Here is a 14,218-nt window from a genome sequence, read left to right as displayed (position 1 = left end):
GGTTTCTTAAAAATGTTCATTTTGAGGGTGACAGCTGTAATTTTTCCCGAGGGCATGGAGCTTTACTGTATGGTTAAATGATGATGGGGTCCTCTTGGGTAAAATATTCCGGAGGTAAAATAGTCCCCCAATTGGATCTCCGGGTGAGGACTTCTCAAGAGGACGTCGTTATCAGGAGAAAGAAAACTGGCGTTCTATGGATCGGAGCGTGGAATGTCAGATCCCTTAATCGGGCAGGTAGGTTAGAAAATTTAAAAAGGGAAATGGATAGGTTAAAGTTAGATATAGTGGGAATTAGTGAAGTTCGGTGGCAAGAGCAACAAGACTTTTGGTCAGGTGAATACAGGGTTATAAATACAAAATCAAATAAGGGTAATGCAGGAGTAGGTTTAATAATGAATAAAAAAATAGGAGTGCGGGTAAGCTACTACAAACAGCATAGTGAACGCATTATTGTGTCTATCTTAGACACGAAGCCCATGCCTACTACAGTAGTACAAGTTTATATGCCTACTAGCTCTGCAGAGGATGAAGAAATTGATGAAATGTATGATGAGGCAAAAGAAATTATTCAGGTAGTGAAGGGAAACGAAAATTTAATAGTCATGGGTGACTGGAATTCGAGAGTAGGAAAAGGGAGAGAAAGAAACATAATAGGTGAATATGGATTGGGGTTAAGAAATGAAAGAGGAAGCCGTCTGGTAGAATTTTGCACAGATCATAACTTAATCATAGCTAACACTTGGTTCAAGAATCATAAAAGAAGGATGTATACATGGAAGAATCCTGGAGATACTAGTAGGCATCAGATAGATTATATAATGGTAAGACAGAGATTTAGGAACCAGGATTTAAATTGTAAGACATTTTCAGGGGCAGATGTGGACTCTGACCACAATCTATTGATTATGAACTGTAGATTAAAACTGAAGAAACTGCAAAAAGGTGGGAATTTAACGAGATGGGACCTGGATAAACTGACTAAACCAGAGGTTGTACAGAGTTTCAGGGAGATCATAAGGGAACAATTGACAGGAATGGGGGAAAGAAATACAGTAGAAGAAGAATGAGTAGCTCTGAGGGATGAAGTAGTGAAGGCAGCAGAGGATCAAGTAGGTAAAAAGACGAGGGCTGGTAGAAATCCTTGGGTAACAGAAGAAATATTGAATTTAACTGACAAAAGGAGAAAATATAAAAATGCAGTAAATGAAGGAGCCAAAAAGAAATACAATCGTCTCAAAAATGAGATCGACAGGAAGTGCAAAAATGGCTAAGCAGGGATGGCTAGAGGACAAATGTAAGGATGTAGAGGCTTATCTCGCTAGGGGCAAGATAGATACTGCCTACAGGAAAATTAAAGAGACCTTTGGAGAAAAGAGAGCCACTTGTATGAATATCAAGAGCTCAGATGGAAACCCAGTTCTAAGCAAAGAAGGAAAAGCAGAAAGGTGGAAGGAGTATATAGAGGGTCTATACAAGGGCGATGTATTTGAGGGCAATGTTGTAGAAATGGAAGAGGATGTAGGTGTAGATGAAGATGAAATGGGAGATACGATACTGCGTGAAGAGTTTGACGGAGCACTGAAACACCTGAGTCGAAACAAGGCCCCGGGAGTAGACAACATTCCATTAAAACTACTGATGGCCTTGGGAGAGCCAGTCCTGACAAAACTCTACCATCTGGTGAGCAAGATGTATGAGACAGGCGAAATACCCTCAGACTTCAAGAAGAATATAACAATTCCAATCCCAAAGAAAGCAGGTGTTGACAAATATGAAAATTACTGAACTATCAGTTTAATAAGCAACGGCTGCAAAATACTAACGCGTATTCTTTACAGACGAATGGAAAATCTGGTAGAAGTCGACCTCGGGGAAGATCAGTTTGGATCCCGTAGAAATGTCGGAACACGTGAGGCAATACTGACTTTACAACTTATCTTAGAAGAAAGATTAAGGAAAGGCAAACCTACGTTTCTAGCATTTGTAGACTTAGAGAAAGCTTTTGACAATATTGACTGGAATACTCTCTTTCAAATTCTAAAGGTGGCAGAGGTAAAATACAGGGAGCGAAAGGCTATTTACAATTTGTACAGAAACCAGATGGCAGTTATAAGAGTCGAGGGACATGAAAGGGAGCAGTGGTTGGGAAGGGAGTGAGACAGGGTTGTAGCCTCTCTCCGATGTTATTCAATCTGTATATTGAGCAAGCAGTAAAGGAAACGAAAGAAAAATTCGGAGTAGGTATTAAAATCCATGGAGAAGAAATAAAAACTTTGAGGTTCGCTGATGGCATTGTAATTCTGTCAGAGACAGCAAAGGACCTGGAAAAGCAGCTGAAAGAAATGGACAGTATCTTGAAAGGAGGATATAAGATAAACATCGACAAAAGAAAAATGAGGATAATGGAATGTAGTCTAATTAAATCGGGTGTTGCTGAGGGTATAGATTAGGAAATGAGATGCTTAAAGTAGTAAAGGAGTTTTGCTATTTGGGGAGCAAAATAACTGATGATGGTCGAAGTAGAGAGGATATAAAATGTAGACTGGCAATGGCATGGATAGTGTTTCTGAAGAAGAGAAATTTGTTAACATCGAGTATAGGTTTAAGTGTCAGGAAGTCGTTTATGAAAGTATTCGTATGGAGTGTAGCCACGTATGGAGTGAAACATGGACGATAAATAGTTTAGACAAGAAGAGAATGGAAGCTTTCGAAATGTGGTGCTACAGAAGAATGCTGAAGATTAGATGGGTAGATCACATAACTAATGAGGAGGTATTGAATAGGATTGGGGAAAAGAGGAGTTCGTGGCACAACTTGACAAGAAGAAGGGACCAGTTGGTTGGGCATGTTCTGAGGCATCAGGGGATCACAAGTTTAGCATTGGAGGGCAGTGTGGAGGGTAAAAATCGTAGAGGAAGAGCAAGAGATGAATACACTAAGCAGATTCAGAAGGATGTAGGTTGCAGTAAGTACTGGGAGATGAAGAAGCTTGGAGAGCTGCATCAAACCAGTCTCAGGACTGAAGACCACAACAACAACAACAACAACAACAACATGTAAAGAGATTTATTTTTATTGCTACAAATATTTGAAAATTGCTAAATTCATAGCTGAGAGGTATTTAATTTGAATTTCCCCCATGATAACATTCAGTACTCAAAACACCAATACAATGGCTTCTGTGGCAAAATGACTTCTTCCAGCAGCATCTAGCGACAGTTTTCGGTATTTGCTTACAATTTTGCCTTTGAATCTAAGCCACAATCATATTTTTGGACCATGAAAATTGGAAAAAAACCTGGGCTTGCTTTGGGTGTGTACTAGGACTACATTAGGTCTAACAACAAAGATTTGTTTATTTGTAATGCCACACAATTTACTATATTGAAAACCACAACTGCTGTGCAGCAGATATGTTGTTGCAGCTTCTGAAAAAGAGAGCCTTACTCTTTTCGCAGATTCACTTGCCTTCTTTAGGAGATAACAATATTTTGTAAGGATGCAGCCCAAAATCTTGTTGCAGGAACAATATTTTGTAAGGATTCAGCCTAAAGATCTTGTTGCAGCGCTCCTCATATGTTGATGAGAAATTGAAGACAGGAATTTCTCATGCAGGAATGCCTTGTAGACTTGTCTGTTGATAGTCACCATTTGAAGATTTTCGCACTTTATGACACTATGAGATGGGCCAAGTGGTTGTAGTTCTAATATTGCACCAGAAGGCTTGTGCCTGAGCACAGGAACATATTGACCAAGTCCGAACTTCTTATAAAATGCTTTTTATTTGACAGTCACACATTGATCAGTTGTGAAAAATGTTTCAAAAGTAAAACTTCAGTGCATAACTAATCAGACTGTAGTTTTTCCTTAATGTGGTAGTACTGCTATTAGCCAATTGTGATCTGTGTGCAAGCAGTACATACCCCACAGTCTGGCAGTGGTGTCATCAGAAATTCGAAATTTTTACTAACATGAAAGTTTGTGTGTTTGTGATTGTTTGCTTGTGCACTTTATTTCTGATTGTGTACTGACTGAAATGATAGTCTACACCAACCATAAATTTACATTCTAATCACTAAGAGTGTAGTAGAAGAGCAAAATATCCAATGTAACAGTATGTAATACATGCCCATATAGATTACATTTAGTGTGTATTATAGATAATGCATGTAAAATCAAAAGACTGTAATTGTCTTTTAAACATGTGGGTTAAACATTCACATGGTGTAAGAAACTGCAGAATATGTACCCCTCTTCTGTCACGTACAAAAATCTTGGAATAACTATAAAGTCAGTAATGAACTTAAATAAGTATTTATTTCCTTCAGTAATTATATTTTGAAGCTATAGAATCTCATATTGAGTAACACTCTCTTGCCCTCTCCCTCTTTCCTCCTATTCCCTTCCTTTCCCACACCATATTTCCCCCTACCCAACTTTTCCCCCATCCCCTTCAGCACCCTTTCCTCCTTGATCCCACCCTCCCTGGGCCCTTCCCCTCTCGGCCTGTCACTCTCTCAGCCCCTTCCCACCTCTTGCACCTTTTCACGGCTTGCATCTTCCCATCCATTGCCCAATCCCACCTCGTGCCCCATTTCCTGCTCTCGCTCCTTCCCACCCTTCTCCCCCTTTCCCACCCTCACCCCTTTCCGGCCCTCACCCCCGTTCCTGCCCTCGCAACCTTTCCCACCCTCACCCCCTTTCCCACCCCCACCCCCACCCCCATTCCCACCTTCACCACCTTTCCCACCCTCGCTCCCTTTCCCACCGTCGCCAATTGTCAACCTTTTGCCCTCTAGCCACTTTCCCCACATTGTCACCCTTCTACCCCCTCGCCAGCCCTCTGCCCACTCGCCAGCCCTCTGCGCCCTCGCCAGCCCTCTGCGCCCTCACCAGCCCTCTGCGCCCTCGCCAGCCATCTGCGCCCTCGCCAGCCATCTGCGCCCTCGCCAGCTTTCTGCGCCCTCACCAGCCCTCTGCCCTCGCCAAACCTCTGCTCTCACAACCATCTGCTCCCTCCCAACATTCTATCTCCGTCCCTCTCTCTGCCCCACCCCCCTCTGCCCTGTCTCCATCTACCCCTTGTCCCCCCTGGCCTCCTGACCTCCATCTGCTCCCTGTCCCCCTCTGCCCCCTTCCCCCTCTGCTCCCTGTCCCCCTCTGCTCCCTGTCCCCCTCTGCCCCCTTCCCCCTCTGCCTGCTGTTCCTCTCCCTCCATACTCCCTTGTCCCACCTGTGCCCCTTGTCCCCCCCCCCCCCCTAGTGGCACCTTGTCACATCCCTGCCCCTCGCCACCCCAGCCGCCTCGCCACTCTTCTTGTCGCCTCACTGCCCTCCAGCCTCTTACTACCCCCTGTCCCGTTGCCCCCTTGCAGCCCCCTGCCCTCGCTGTCCCTCACTGCCCTCTGCCATTTGACACACCCTGCCCCCCCTTGTGGCCCCCCTCCCCCTCGGGTTCCTTATGCCCCTGCCTCCCACATCCCTTTCCCCAGTCTCACCCACTCATCCCCTTCCCCCTTGAGTGTTTCACCCCTCAACCGCGCCCTTCCCCCCATGACTCCTATCCCCCAGTCTCCTTTACCTCTTGTTCTCCTTTCCTCTGTGGCAGCCTGGCTCCACTTTCTCCCTGGCCCCTTATTTCCCCCGGTCCCATTTTCCCTCATGGCTCCCCCTTCCTCCCCTGGCCCCCCTTTCCTCCCTGGCCGCAATTTACCACCTGGCCACAATTTCCCCTTGGCCCCCTTTTCCCCCCCCCCCCCTCTCTTTTACCCTGTCGCCTGTGGCCCCACTTTCTACTGGGCTCAACTTATCCTCCTGGACACCTTTCTCACCCCCCCTTTCCCCCCGACCCATTCCCTGTGGCCTCCTGGACTCCCCTTTCCACATGGCCCCCCTTTCCGCCTGGCCCCCCTTTCCGCCTGGCCCCCCTTTCCGCCTGGCCCCCCTTTCCGCCTGGCCCCCCTTTCCGCCTGGCCCCCTTTTCCAGCTGCCCTCCCCCTTCCATCTGGCCCCCGTTTCCAGCTGCCCTCCCCCTTCCATCTGGCCCCCTTCCCACCTGGCCCCCTTTTTTCCTGGCTCTCTTTTCCACCTGACCTGCCTCCCCACATAGCCTGCTTCCCCCCCCCCCCCCCTGCAGCCCTTTTCCTGACCCACCTCCCCTCTGACCATCCTTTCACCCTGGAAGATCTTTCCTCATACCGCCATTGCTCCCTTGGCCCTATACACTTGTCCCCTTAATTTGCTGCTCTCCCTCGTGGTCGCCTCTCCACCCCTTTGTTCCATTTCCCACCCTCTGTTACCTTTCTCCCCTCTTTCAGCCCCTTGGTTCCCTTTCCCTCCTTGGCTCCCTTCTCCCTTGGTTCCATTCCCCCCTTATCTAACTTCCCCCCTTAGCTCCCTTCTCCCCTAGTCTTCCCTTCCCCCCTTAACTCCGTTCCCCCCTTAAGTCCCTTCCCCCCTTAACTCCCAACTCCCTTCCCCCCTTGTCTCCCCTTCCCCCCTTAGCTACTTTCCTCCCTTGTTTCCCTTTCCCCCATGTCTCCCCTTCCCCCCTTGGCTCCCCTTCCCCCTTGTCTTCCTTTTTCCCTTGGCTCCCTTTCCCCCCGTGGCTCCCTTTCCCCCCTGTGGCTCCCTTCCCCCCCCCCTATGTCTCCCTTTCCCCTCTATGGCTCCCCTCCCCCCTATGGCTCTCTTTCTCCCCCTATGGCTCCCTTTCTCCCCATTTGCTCTCTTCCTACCTCTTGGCTCCCTTTCTACCTCTTGGCTCCCTTTCTACCTCTTGGCTCCCTTTCTCCCCCTTGGCACCCTTTCTCCCCATGGCCCCCTCCCACATTGGCATGATTTTTTCCCCGTTGGTGCACCTTCCCCCTCGTGATACCTTTTCCCCCCTTTGGGTACCCTTTTCCCCCCTTGGGTCATCATCTTTTCTTTCGTGCGCCTTTCTTCCTTTGATGCCTCTTTTTTTTCTTTGCATCCTTTCCCCCCTTGGTGCCATTATTACCCCTTGGCACCACTTTCTTCCATTGGTGCCATTTTCCCTCCTTGGCAGCTCTCCTCCCTTTGTTCCCCTTCCATTCTTGAGTCCCTCCTCTTGTTTCACTCCCCTTCGGTTCCCTTGCTGCCCCTCTTGGTTCCCCTGTCCCCATGGGTCCCCTGCCCCCCACCCCCTCCCCCCACTCCTGTCACCTTACCTCTCTCATCTCCTTGGCCTTGTAAGCCAAAACCTAACTAAATTAATATTGTAGGTCATTCATGTGTTTGTGCTTTTCTAGTATAATTAGGAAGTTGTTCTAAGATGCACAGATGAATCCATTAACATTTTATTTGCCTTAAGCATCAGTGTGTCCTGGCATATTTTTCTTTCTTTACATTTTCTGTCTGGTATAACTGAACATCTGAGAGTTCGTGATATTATGTAAATATTTCATTTTCAGATTTCTTTCACTTAGAACTAGTTTTGTATTCTGTTTCCTCAATTAAGTTCCATCTAGTTAGAATATTTCATCATTTTGTGAAAATTTTGTATTTTAATTGGTAAAAATATGGATAATGCATTTAACCATTTTGCTTTTCCAATTTCAAAATTTTATTTTGAGTGCCAAATTTCTTCGAATGTATTGAATCCTTAAGGTTCTTTATTTTGTTACAGTTATTCACCATTCTTCAACAGTTGCTTCAAAGAGGTTCCAGCAGAAACACGAGTACAAAGCATAAAGATTCTCCTATATGCAGAATGTCTTATACGTTTTGTCTCTTTGACATACAAGGATCTAAGAGCGAAGAATGTAAGTGTGTGCCCTCAGTCAGAAAGTATCACTACCCGGATACTTAATAACTTCACAGTTGCTTCTGACAGTGGAAGGTTAGTTAGTCACTCTGCAATGTCTTTTCTGAATTGATTCTTTTCTGAACTTTGTTTTTTTAAAACTTGATTCAGCATATTTTGCTGTTTGTGGTCTTTATAGAGATTCTTTATCACTGTCTTTTAGTCTCTCAGTTTCTCTAAGTTCGTGACTATTTTTCAATCCATCTCTTTGCCGTATTTCCATGTAAAAAAGGTGAGAGAGAAAAAGTTTTGTTCTGTGGGCTACTTTAATTAATATATGAAGCACACAAGACTCTAGTTTTGTGGATGACATTACTTCTGAGTCTTTATCTTTGCATGTAGCCCAGGCTTTCTTTTCTGCTTATTTATGTAAAATACTTAACACCAACGCTATAGTGTAGGTCTGTTACAGTCATGTTATGTGACTTTTAGCTATATTACACAACAAGAATTTTCATTCTTGTAACTCTTTTACTTTGTTTGAAATTTTTTATATTGTTTATTTTTCTTTCTCAGTTGCACATCTTTTTACAGTATGGCAAGTGTGATAAAAATTAGTCGTACTGTAAATAATGTGGAACGGAGACAGAAAAAAAAGTATTTTTTTAAAATGTATCAACACTGTTGCTGAATTATCTTTTGATGAATGTGTCAGCAATAGTCTTTTGCATGGGTTTGTTACTGAAGCTAACATGTTTCAGCTGACTCAGAATCATCAAGACATAAATGTTTTACGCCATTGTTTAAATCAGATGATGGCAACTGTTTCTTCTTTCTGTGGCTAAATATGGGTATTCTTTATTTTCATTGCCTGTATCTGTTCAAAACTTGACTGTAGTGTTTGCCACTACAAACCAATAACAGTAAAACTTGAAAACTATCAAATATCTTAAGTAGACAAGTGACAAACTTGAGATACAAATAGAATAACTACTGGAAGAGACTTCATTAGTTAGATTTGGATTTGATTTCTTAGAAGTAATAACCATGCAAAGTTGCCAGTGTGTTTATAAATTTGACTTCTAAAAATGGGCCATTGTTTTCTTGGGGCAGAGAAGTTCCTATCTGTGAAAAGTCATGATTGTGTAAAGAACACAAATTACTCATTTTGTACAATCACTTGTATTTCCCTATCTTTGAAATTGATGCCAGCAGTTGCCTCTAAGATTTAACACTTTGAGGGACCATGCCAGGTGCAACTTTTTAGGACTAATTGGTCATGACCTAATACTGGAGTAAATACTCTCTTGCCAACCTTAATACTGGAAAACGTGTAGCACTGAAGATATGCTTAAGCCATCATTATTGGATACTGTAACCAATAGTCAGGCTTCACTGAGTGCTAATTTGAGAGTATTTTTGTATCCACATACCAAGGAAATTCACATTTTATGTAACACAACTTCAAGCAGCACTGAAGTACAACAGACAGTGTGGATGAAACCAGGATTAATTTTCATCAAGGTTATGTTATTCATAATATGAAAAGTATTAAATGTTACCAATGCTGCCATTCAGGTATGCTGAACCTACATGAAAGGAATATGCAGTGACAATTGAAAATTAGTGCCAGACTGGGACTTGAATTGGAATTTCCTGCCTGTTGCAAGTAGCTGCCTTAGCCATTAGGCTATCTCAGCATTCCTCCAGGACTGGCTCAAACATTCGTTGTCACTGAAGTTTCCTCTTATAGCTTCCAGACACTTGTGCTTAGAATACCTTTTTTTGCTCATTTCAGGACAAGGCCACTGCATGTGAGAGATAAGGCAATTTGTCATGTCATAGTACTTGGATTATTGGCCAATAAATTCAAGTTGAATGTTGAACCTTTGCTTGCATCTATCAAGATTGGAGCAACTAGGTATGATTTCTAGACTTCCTTTTCTCTATCTGTAGACTGTGACACTTCAGGTATGTATCAAACACTGATAATCATCTGACAGAAAGAAAAATGTGGATGAAAAGGTAAGTGGGTAAAAAGAGCAGTCTGATTTTCTGTAACTGGAGCAACAATTTTGAAAAGAAAAAAAAAATTACAGGCGGCTTATCTACAACCAGCCTGGTTTGCAGGAATGGAAGTTGGTGGTGGTGGTGAAGGTGAATCCACATAATCCACATACAGTAAAAATGGTTTGACATGAACACAGTTAACACAAAAGATTGTGCAGTAGGCAGGAAGGAATCCACGTCAAACAGTGATGCAATTACAATCACATTAAACGGAACTGCAAGTCATGTAGTCTCACATTCCACAATGGAATCACAACTGTTTGGGGATGGTCTCTCTGTCCTATGACCCATTGTGTTCTGTTGACACCCGTCCAATTGCAGCACAGTTTGCGATGATGCCAGGGGCATAGTGATCTGACCAATGAGGAGTGGGGTCATGTACTCTTCTTGGATTAGAGCAGATTCAGTCTGAGTAATGATTCTGGACATACCCACATGACAAGAGGTTGGAACATGTGGTGCACTCAGAAACATTGTCGAACATGATCATTTTGATGCTTTAGGTGTTATGGTGCTGGATGGCATAATGTTGCATAGGCATACTGGCCTCCAAATCTTTGAATGTGGTACACTTGCCAGTGTATGTTATTGTTACATCCTTCCCAATGGGCATATTTTCAAGGGTGGATTTGGCCCAAATTTATTGTTATGGAAGACAGTGCATGACTGCATTGAACAGTGCAGTAGGAGGAGCTTTTAGAAAGAGAGAATATTCTGTGAATGGAATGGGAATACCCATTCCCCTGACATAAATACCATTGAGCATGTATGGCTTGTATAGTGAGGCTTATTGTAGCATGTCCACATGCACCAAAGACTATCCAGCAGTTGACAACTGTGCTGATTCAGGAATGGAATGCCCAACCATCAACAATTTTTCTGCAATAGGTACTTTCATTTTTCAGTTTTTCACACCAGGGTGTTTTCAGAAAACACTCCCTCTGAAATGTATGTTCAGTGTTAAGAAATTCATCTTTCTGAAAACACTTCTCTTGCTAGCACCAGTTTGAATTTTATACCATATTTATTTTGTCAGTTATTTTATACCCACGTAGAAAACTGCATCTACTGCTTTTAATTTCCTTGTTTTTACTTTAATTGATGTTTGTAGTACAGCATCCTCTCAAGATCTGCTAACCTAATCTTCCAAATCCTGTGTCATTTCAAATATAGCCGCAATGTCATTGATAAGTTCTTACTTCTTCTTCCTGAACTTTAATATGCTTTCAAACTTTTGCCTTTGTTTTCTGTGTTGCTTTCTCTACATATAGATCAGATTACGTGAGGGACAGGCTACAATCCTGTCACACAATCTTCTCAACTACTGCCTCACCTTCGTCTTCCTTAACTCCTAAAACTGTTGACTGGGTCCTTTACAAGCAGTAGATAACTGTATGCTCTCTGTATTTCATCCATGATAACTTCGGGATATCAGTGAATGTTTTCCACTCAGTATTGTCAAGAACTTTATCCAAAATCTCTAAATTCAGTGTATATAGGTTAGCCTTTCATCTACCTATCAATGGCATGTGTTCAGAAGATGATGTGTCCACCCCGATAGCTGAGTGGTCAGCGTGACTGATTGCCATCCTTCGGGCCCGAGTTCGATTCTCAGCTGGGTCGGGGATTTTCTCCACTCAGGAGAATTTCTCCACTTCATCATCATTTCATCCCCATCCGGAGCGCAGGTTGCCCAATGTGGCGTCGAATGTAATAAGACCTGCACCAAGGCAGCTGGACTTGCGCCATAAGGGGCCTCCCGGCCAGTTATGCCAAACGCTCATTTCCATTTCAGAAGACGATGCGTTTTTTTTTTAAAGAATTTTGTTTATTTGTCCACATCAATGTTATCCCCTTCAAAGTAGTCTCCATTGAGCCAACACTTTTTCCAGTCCAGCTTTTAGCTCTCTCTGGTGGGTTTTTAATCTCACCTGTGATTGTAGAACAATAGCTCTGTAAAATTTGCTTTATTTTTAGGAGCAGATAAAAATCATATGAGTCTATGTCTGTATAAGGCCATTCTGCCTTACCAGGTAGCATTTGCAAAAGAATTGACTGCAATCTGCAGAAACACTGTGTGAAGTGTGCTTTCTGACCACTTTGTGGGAAGTGGGTATCCACTTATCCCATGCAGTTGTGGCATGTCACACAATGGTCAGGCCAGCTAGCTTACAACAGCCAAGCAACTCTGCTGTTGCAGGAAATTGTCTTAGTACTTATCACTGTGTGGAGAATAACAACACAGACTTTCTTCCATGCACTCCCAGCTATTGGGACAGTACTACTAAGGAAGCAGTTGAGATTAAATTAGCAAGTGACAGAGATGGAAGCTTTTGCTTAAATTCAGTTGGACTCCAGCTCTCTCCTGAGTCAAATTACAGAGGGACAGAGTTAATGTTACTTGCTAATGCATAGGTATATAATATTCACCATCAGTAAATCATGACTCTGATCATCCTAGGTGACGCTGACCACCGCTAGGTGTGCGGTGGCACTAGTTGTTTCCATTGTGTGTGTTGTCTTCCTCCATGTGCCATATTATGGTAGTTGGTCAGTGTAGCCCTCCCTACTGACAGTTTAAATTTCTTTTCACAATATTCTTCTCTTTTCCCTTTGTGGTGTCTTATATCATTTCCATGGGAAAGGCCATGCAACACTGTTACGATCTCCAAAGTATGGAAGATAGCTGCATGAACAAAATACAAAAAATAAATATAGCTTAGATGAACTTTGTAAAAATAGTATACCGACAAGAGGAGTCTCTTTGTACAGAGTCAAGCGAGATAAGGCAGTACATGTGTGTGCAGCCTGAGGGGTGAGCAGGTGTCTAACTTGCTGATGGAGTGCACTATTCCATGCTGCCCACAGTTAAAGGTGCTTTGGAGGGGCCACCACAAAATATTCGAGCAGACTATTCCAAGAATGTTAACACTAATAAAGACATGAAAGAGACTGGTTGATTTTGGATGAAATTCCAGATTAAAAGGTATTGTTATGTGGTAATTGTGTAAGTTTATTGAAGGAAATATGGTATTTAAAATAAAGTCACTGTCAAAAATAATTTACATAGCTAAAGATAGCTGAAACCCTTCTCTCTTTCAGTGAAGCACTCACACTTCAGAAAAAGTCACTGATCACACCAAGAAGTCAAGTTGGAGCTGACTAGCAGGTCCAGCTCATAACTAGTATTAAAGGTGACCATCAATCTTGTGTTAACACATTGTACATTCAGCCAGCTAAAGAGAAGGCAGCATTACACTTGGTGTCAAGTATGGTGAACCATAGCAGCACTAGGGAAAATAATAAACACTGCATATGTTGACTGTTATGGCCAGGACAGAGAGCAGTATGTGAATGAGAGCAGAAGAGGGGATTTTTGAGGAATTTAAATGGTTTTAAGGGGAAGGTTTGAAGAGAGATGACATTGTCAACTTATAGTAGTTACGAAATAACAAGAGGCTAGCAAACCATAAACAGTGGTTTTTGCTTACCAAATAAGAAGTCACTCGCAGAAGTGAGAGTTAAGGTGTTTTTGACGTTTAAAATTATGAAGAAGAGTGGTGGCTGCAAGTATTAGAAGGCTGTGCGGAAAGACAGCATGCTCAGTTATGAGGGACATGGGTTGCTGACAACACTGCAACAGTGTTGATGCTGTCCACAAGCCAAGCTTGGGTGTAGCGAACTGTTGCATGGTGACGCGAGAAGCTAGGTATAATGCTGCTGCCTGCACCATGCTGTTCAACCAACAGATCCTGGACGTGGGTCATTTACACTGCAACGCGGTTTCCTCTCACCACTCTGGGTGAGCAATTTTCATACTGGCATTTGTTTGGAATAGCATATCTTTGTGGAGCACAGTATTGTTTAAGAATGTATTTTGTGAAAGATGTCATAAAAGCATTCGAGTTGTTATTCAACTGGTGACTTAGTGTATGCCTATGATTAGGAGGAAAATGGCATCTGAAATTCCCTAGTGGTTCTGCATCTTTCGGGGAGAGGCTAGAAAAAGAGACAAAGAGGCTAGGATGAGAGATAAGGAAGAGGCTAGAAAGAGGGATGAAAATCTGTCACAACACTTCCAACGTATCATCAAAGAAATGAAAAGAAATAATGAAAATGTAAAAACTGAGTTAAGTGAGGAAATCTTTATGTAAAAGTTTTAGTCTACATAAGAAGAGGTTACCAAAGTCATGGAGGAGCAGGGTATTTCTTAAGAAATATATAGAGAGATTTCATTATAGTTCGACTTAAAAGAGGAGGCCACGACGTTTAGAACGCTGATTTACTGCGAACTTTGTCCATTCGTAGTACTCCATGAGGACAACAAAATGTGTAAGCAGTAGCATGTGCTTCTCAAACGTATTAAGAAAATTGCAAGAT

At 43.0% G+C, this 14,218-nt stretch overlaps 1 protein-coding gene across 1 annotated transcript in view; it reads left to right on the top strand.

Moving 5' to 3' along the window:
- The window catches only part of LOC126183888 (uncharacterized), an 86,230-nt gene that overhangs the window by 58,877 nt on the left and 13,135 nt on the right, over positions 1–14,218 (top strand). Inside the window, exons 5-6 of the mRNA XM_049926206.1 lie at positions 7,652–7,864; positions 9,567–9,689. Of these exons, the coding sequence (XP_049782163.1) occupies positions 7,652–7,864; positions 9,567–9,689 (336 nt within the window). The remainder of the gene's footprint in view (positions 1–7,651; positions 7,865–9,566; positions 9,690–14,218) is intronic.

Source organism: Schistocerca cancellata, chromosome 1, assembly GCF_023864275.1.
Source record: "Schistocerca cancellata isolate TAMUIC-IGC-003103 chromosome 1, iqSchCanc2.1, whole genome shotgun sequence".
In the NCBI taxonomy this organism is placed as follows: Eukaryota; Metazoa; Arthropoda; class Insecta; order Orthoptera; family Acrididae; genus Schistocerca; species Schistocerca cancellata.
This window is presented reverse-complemented; position numbering and strand designations above follow the sequence as displayed.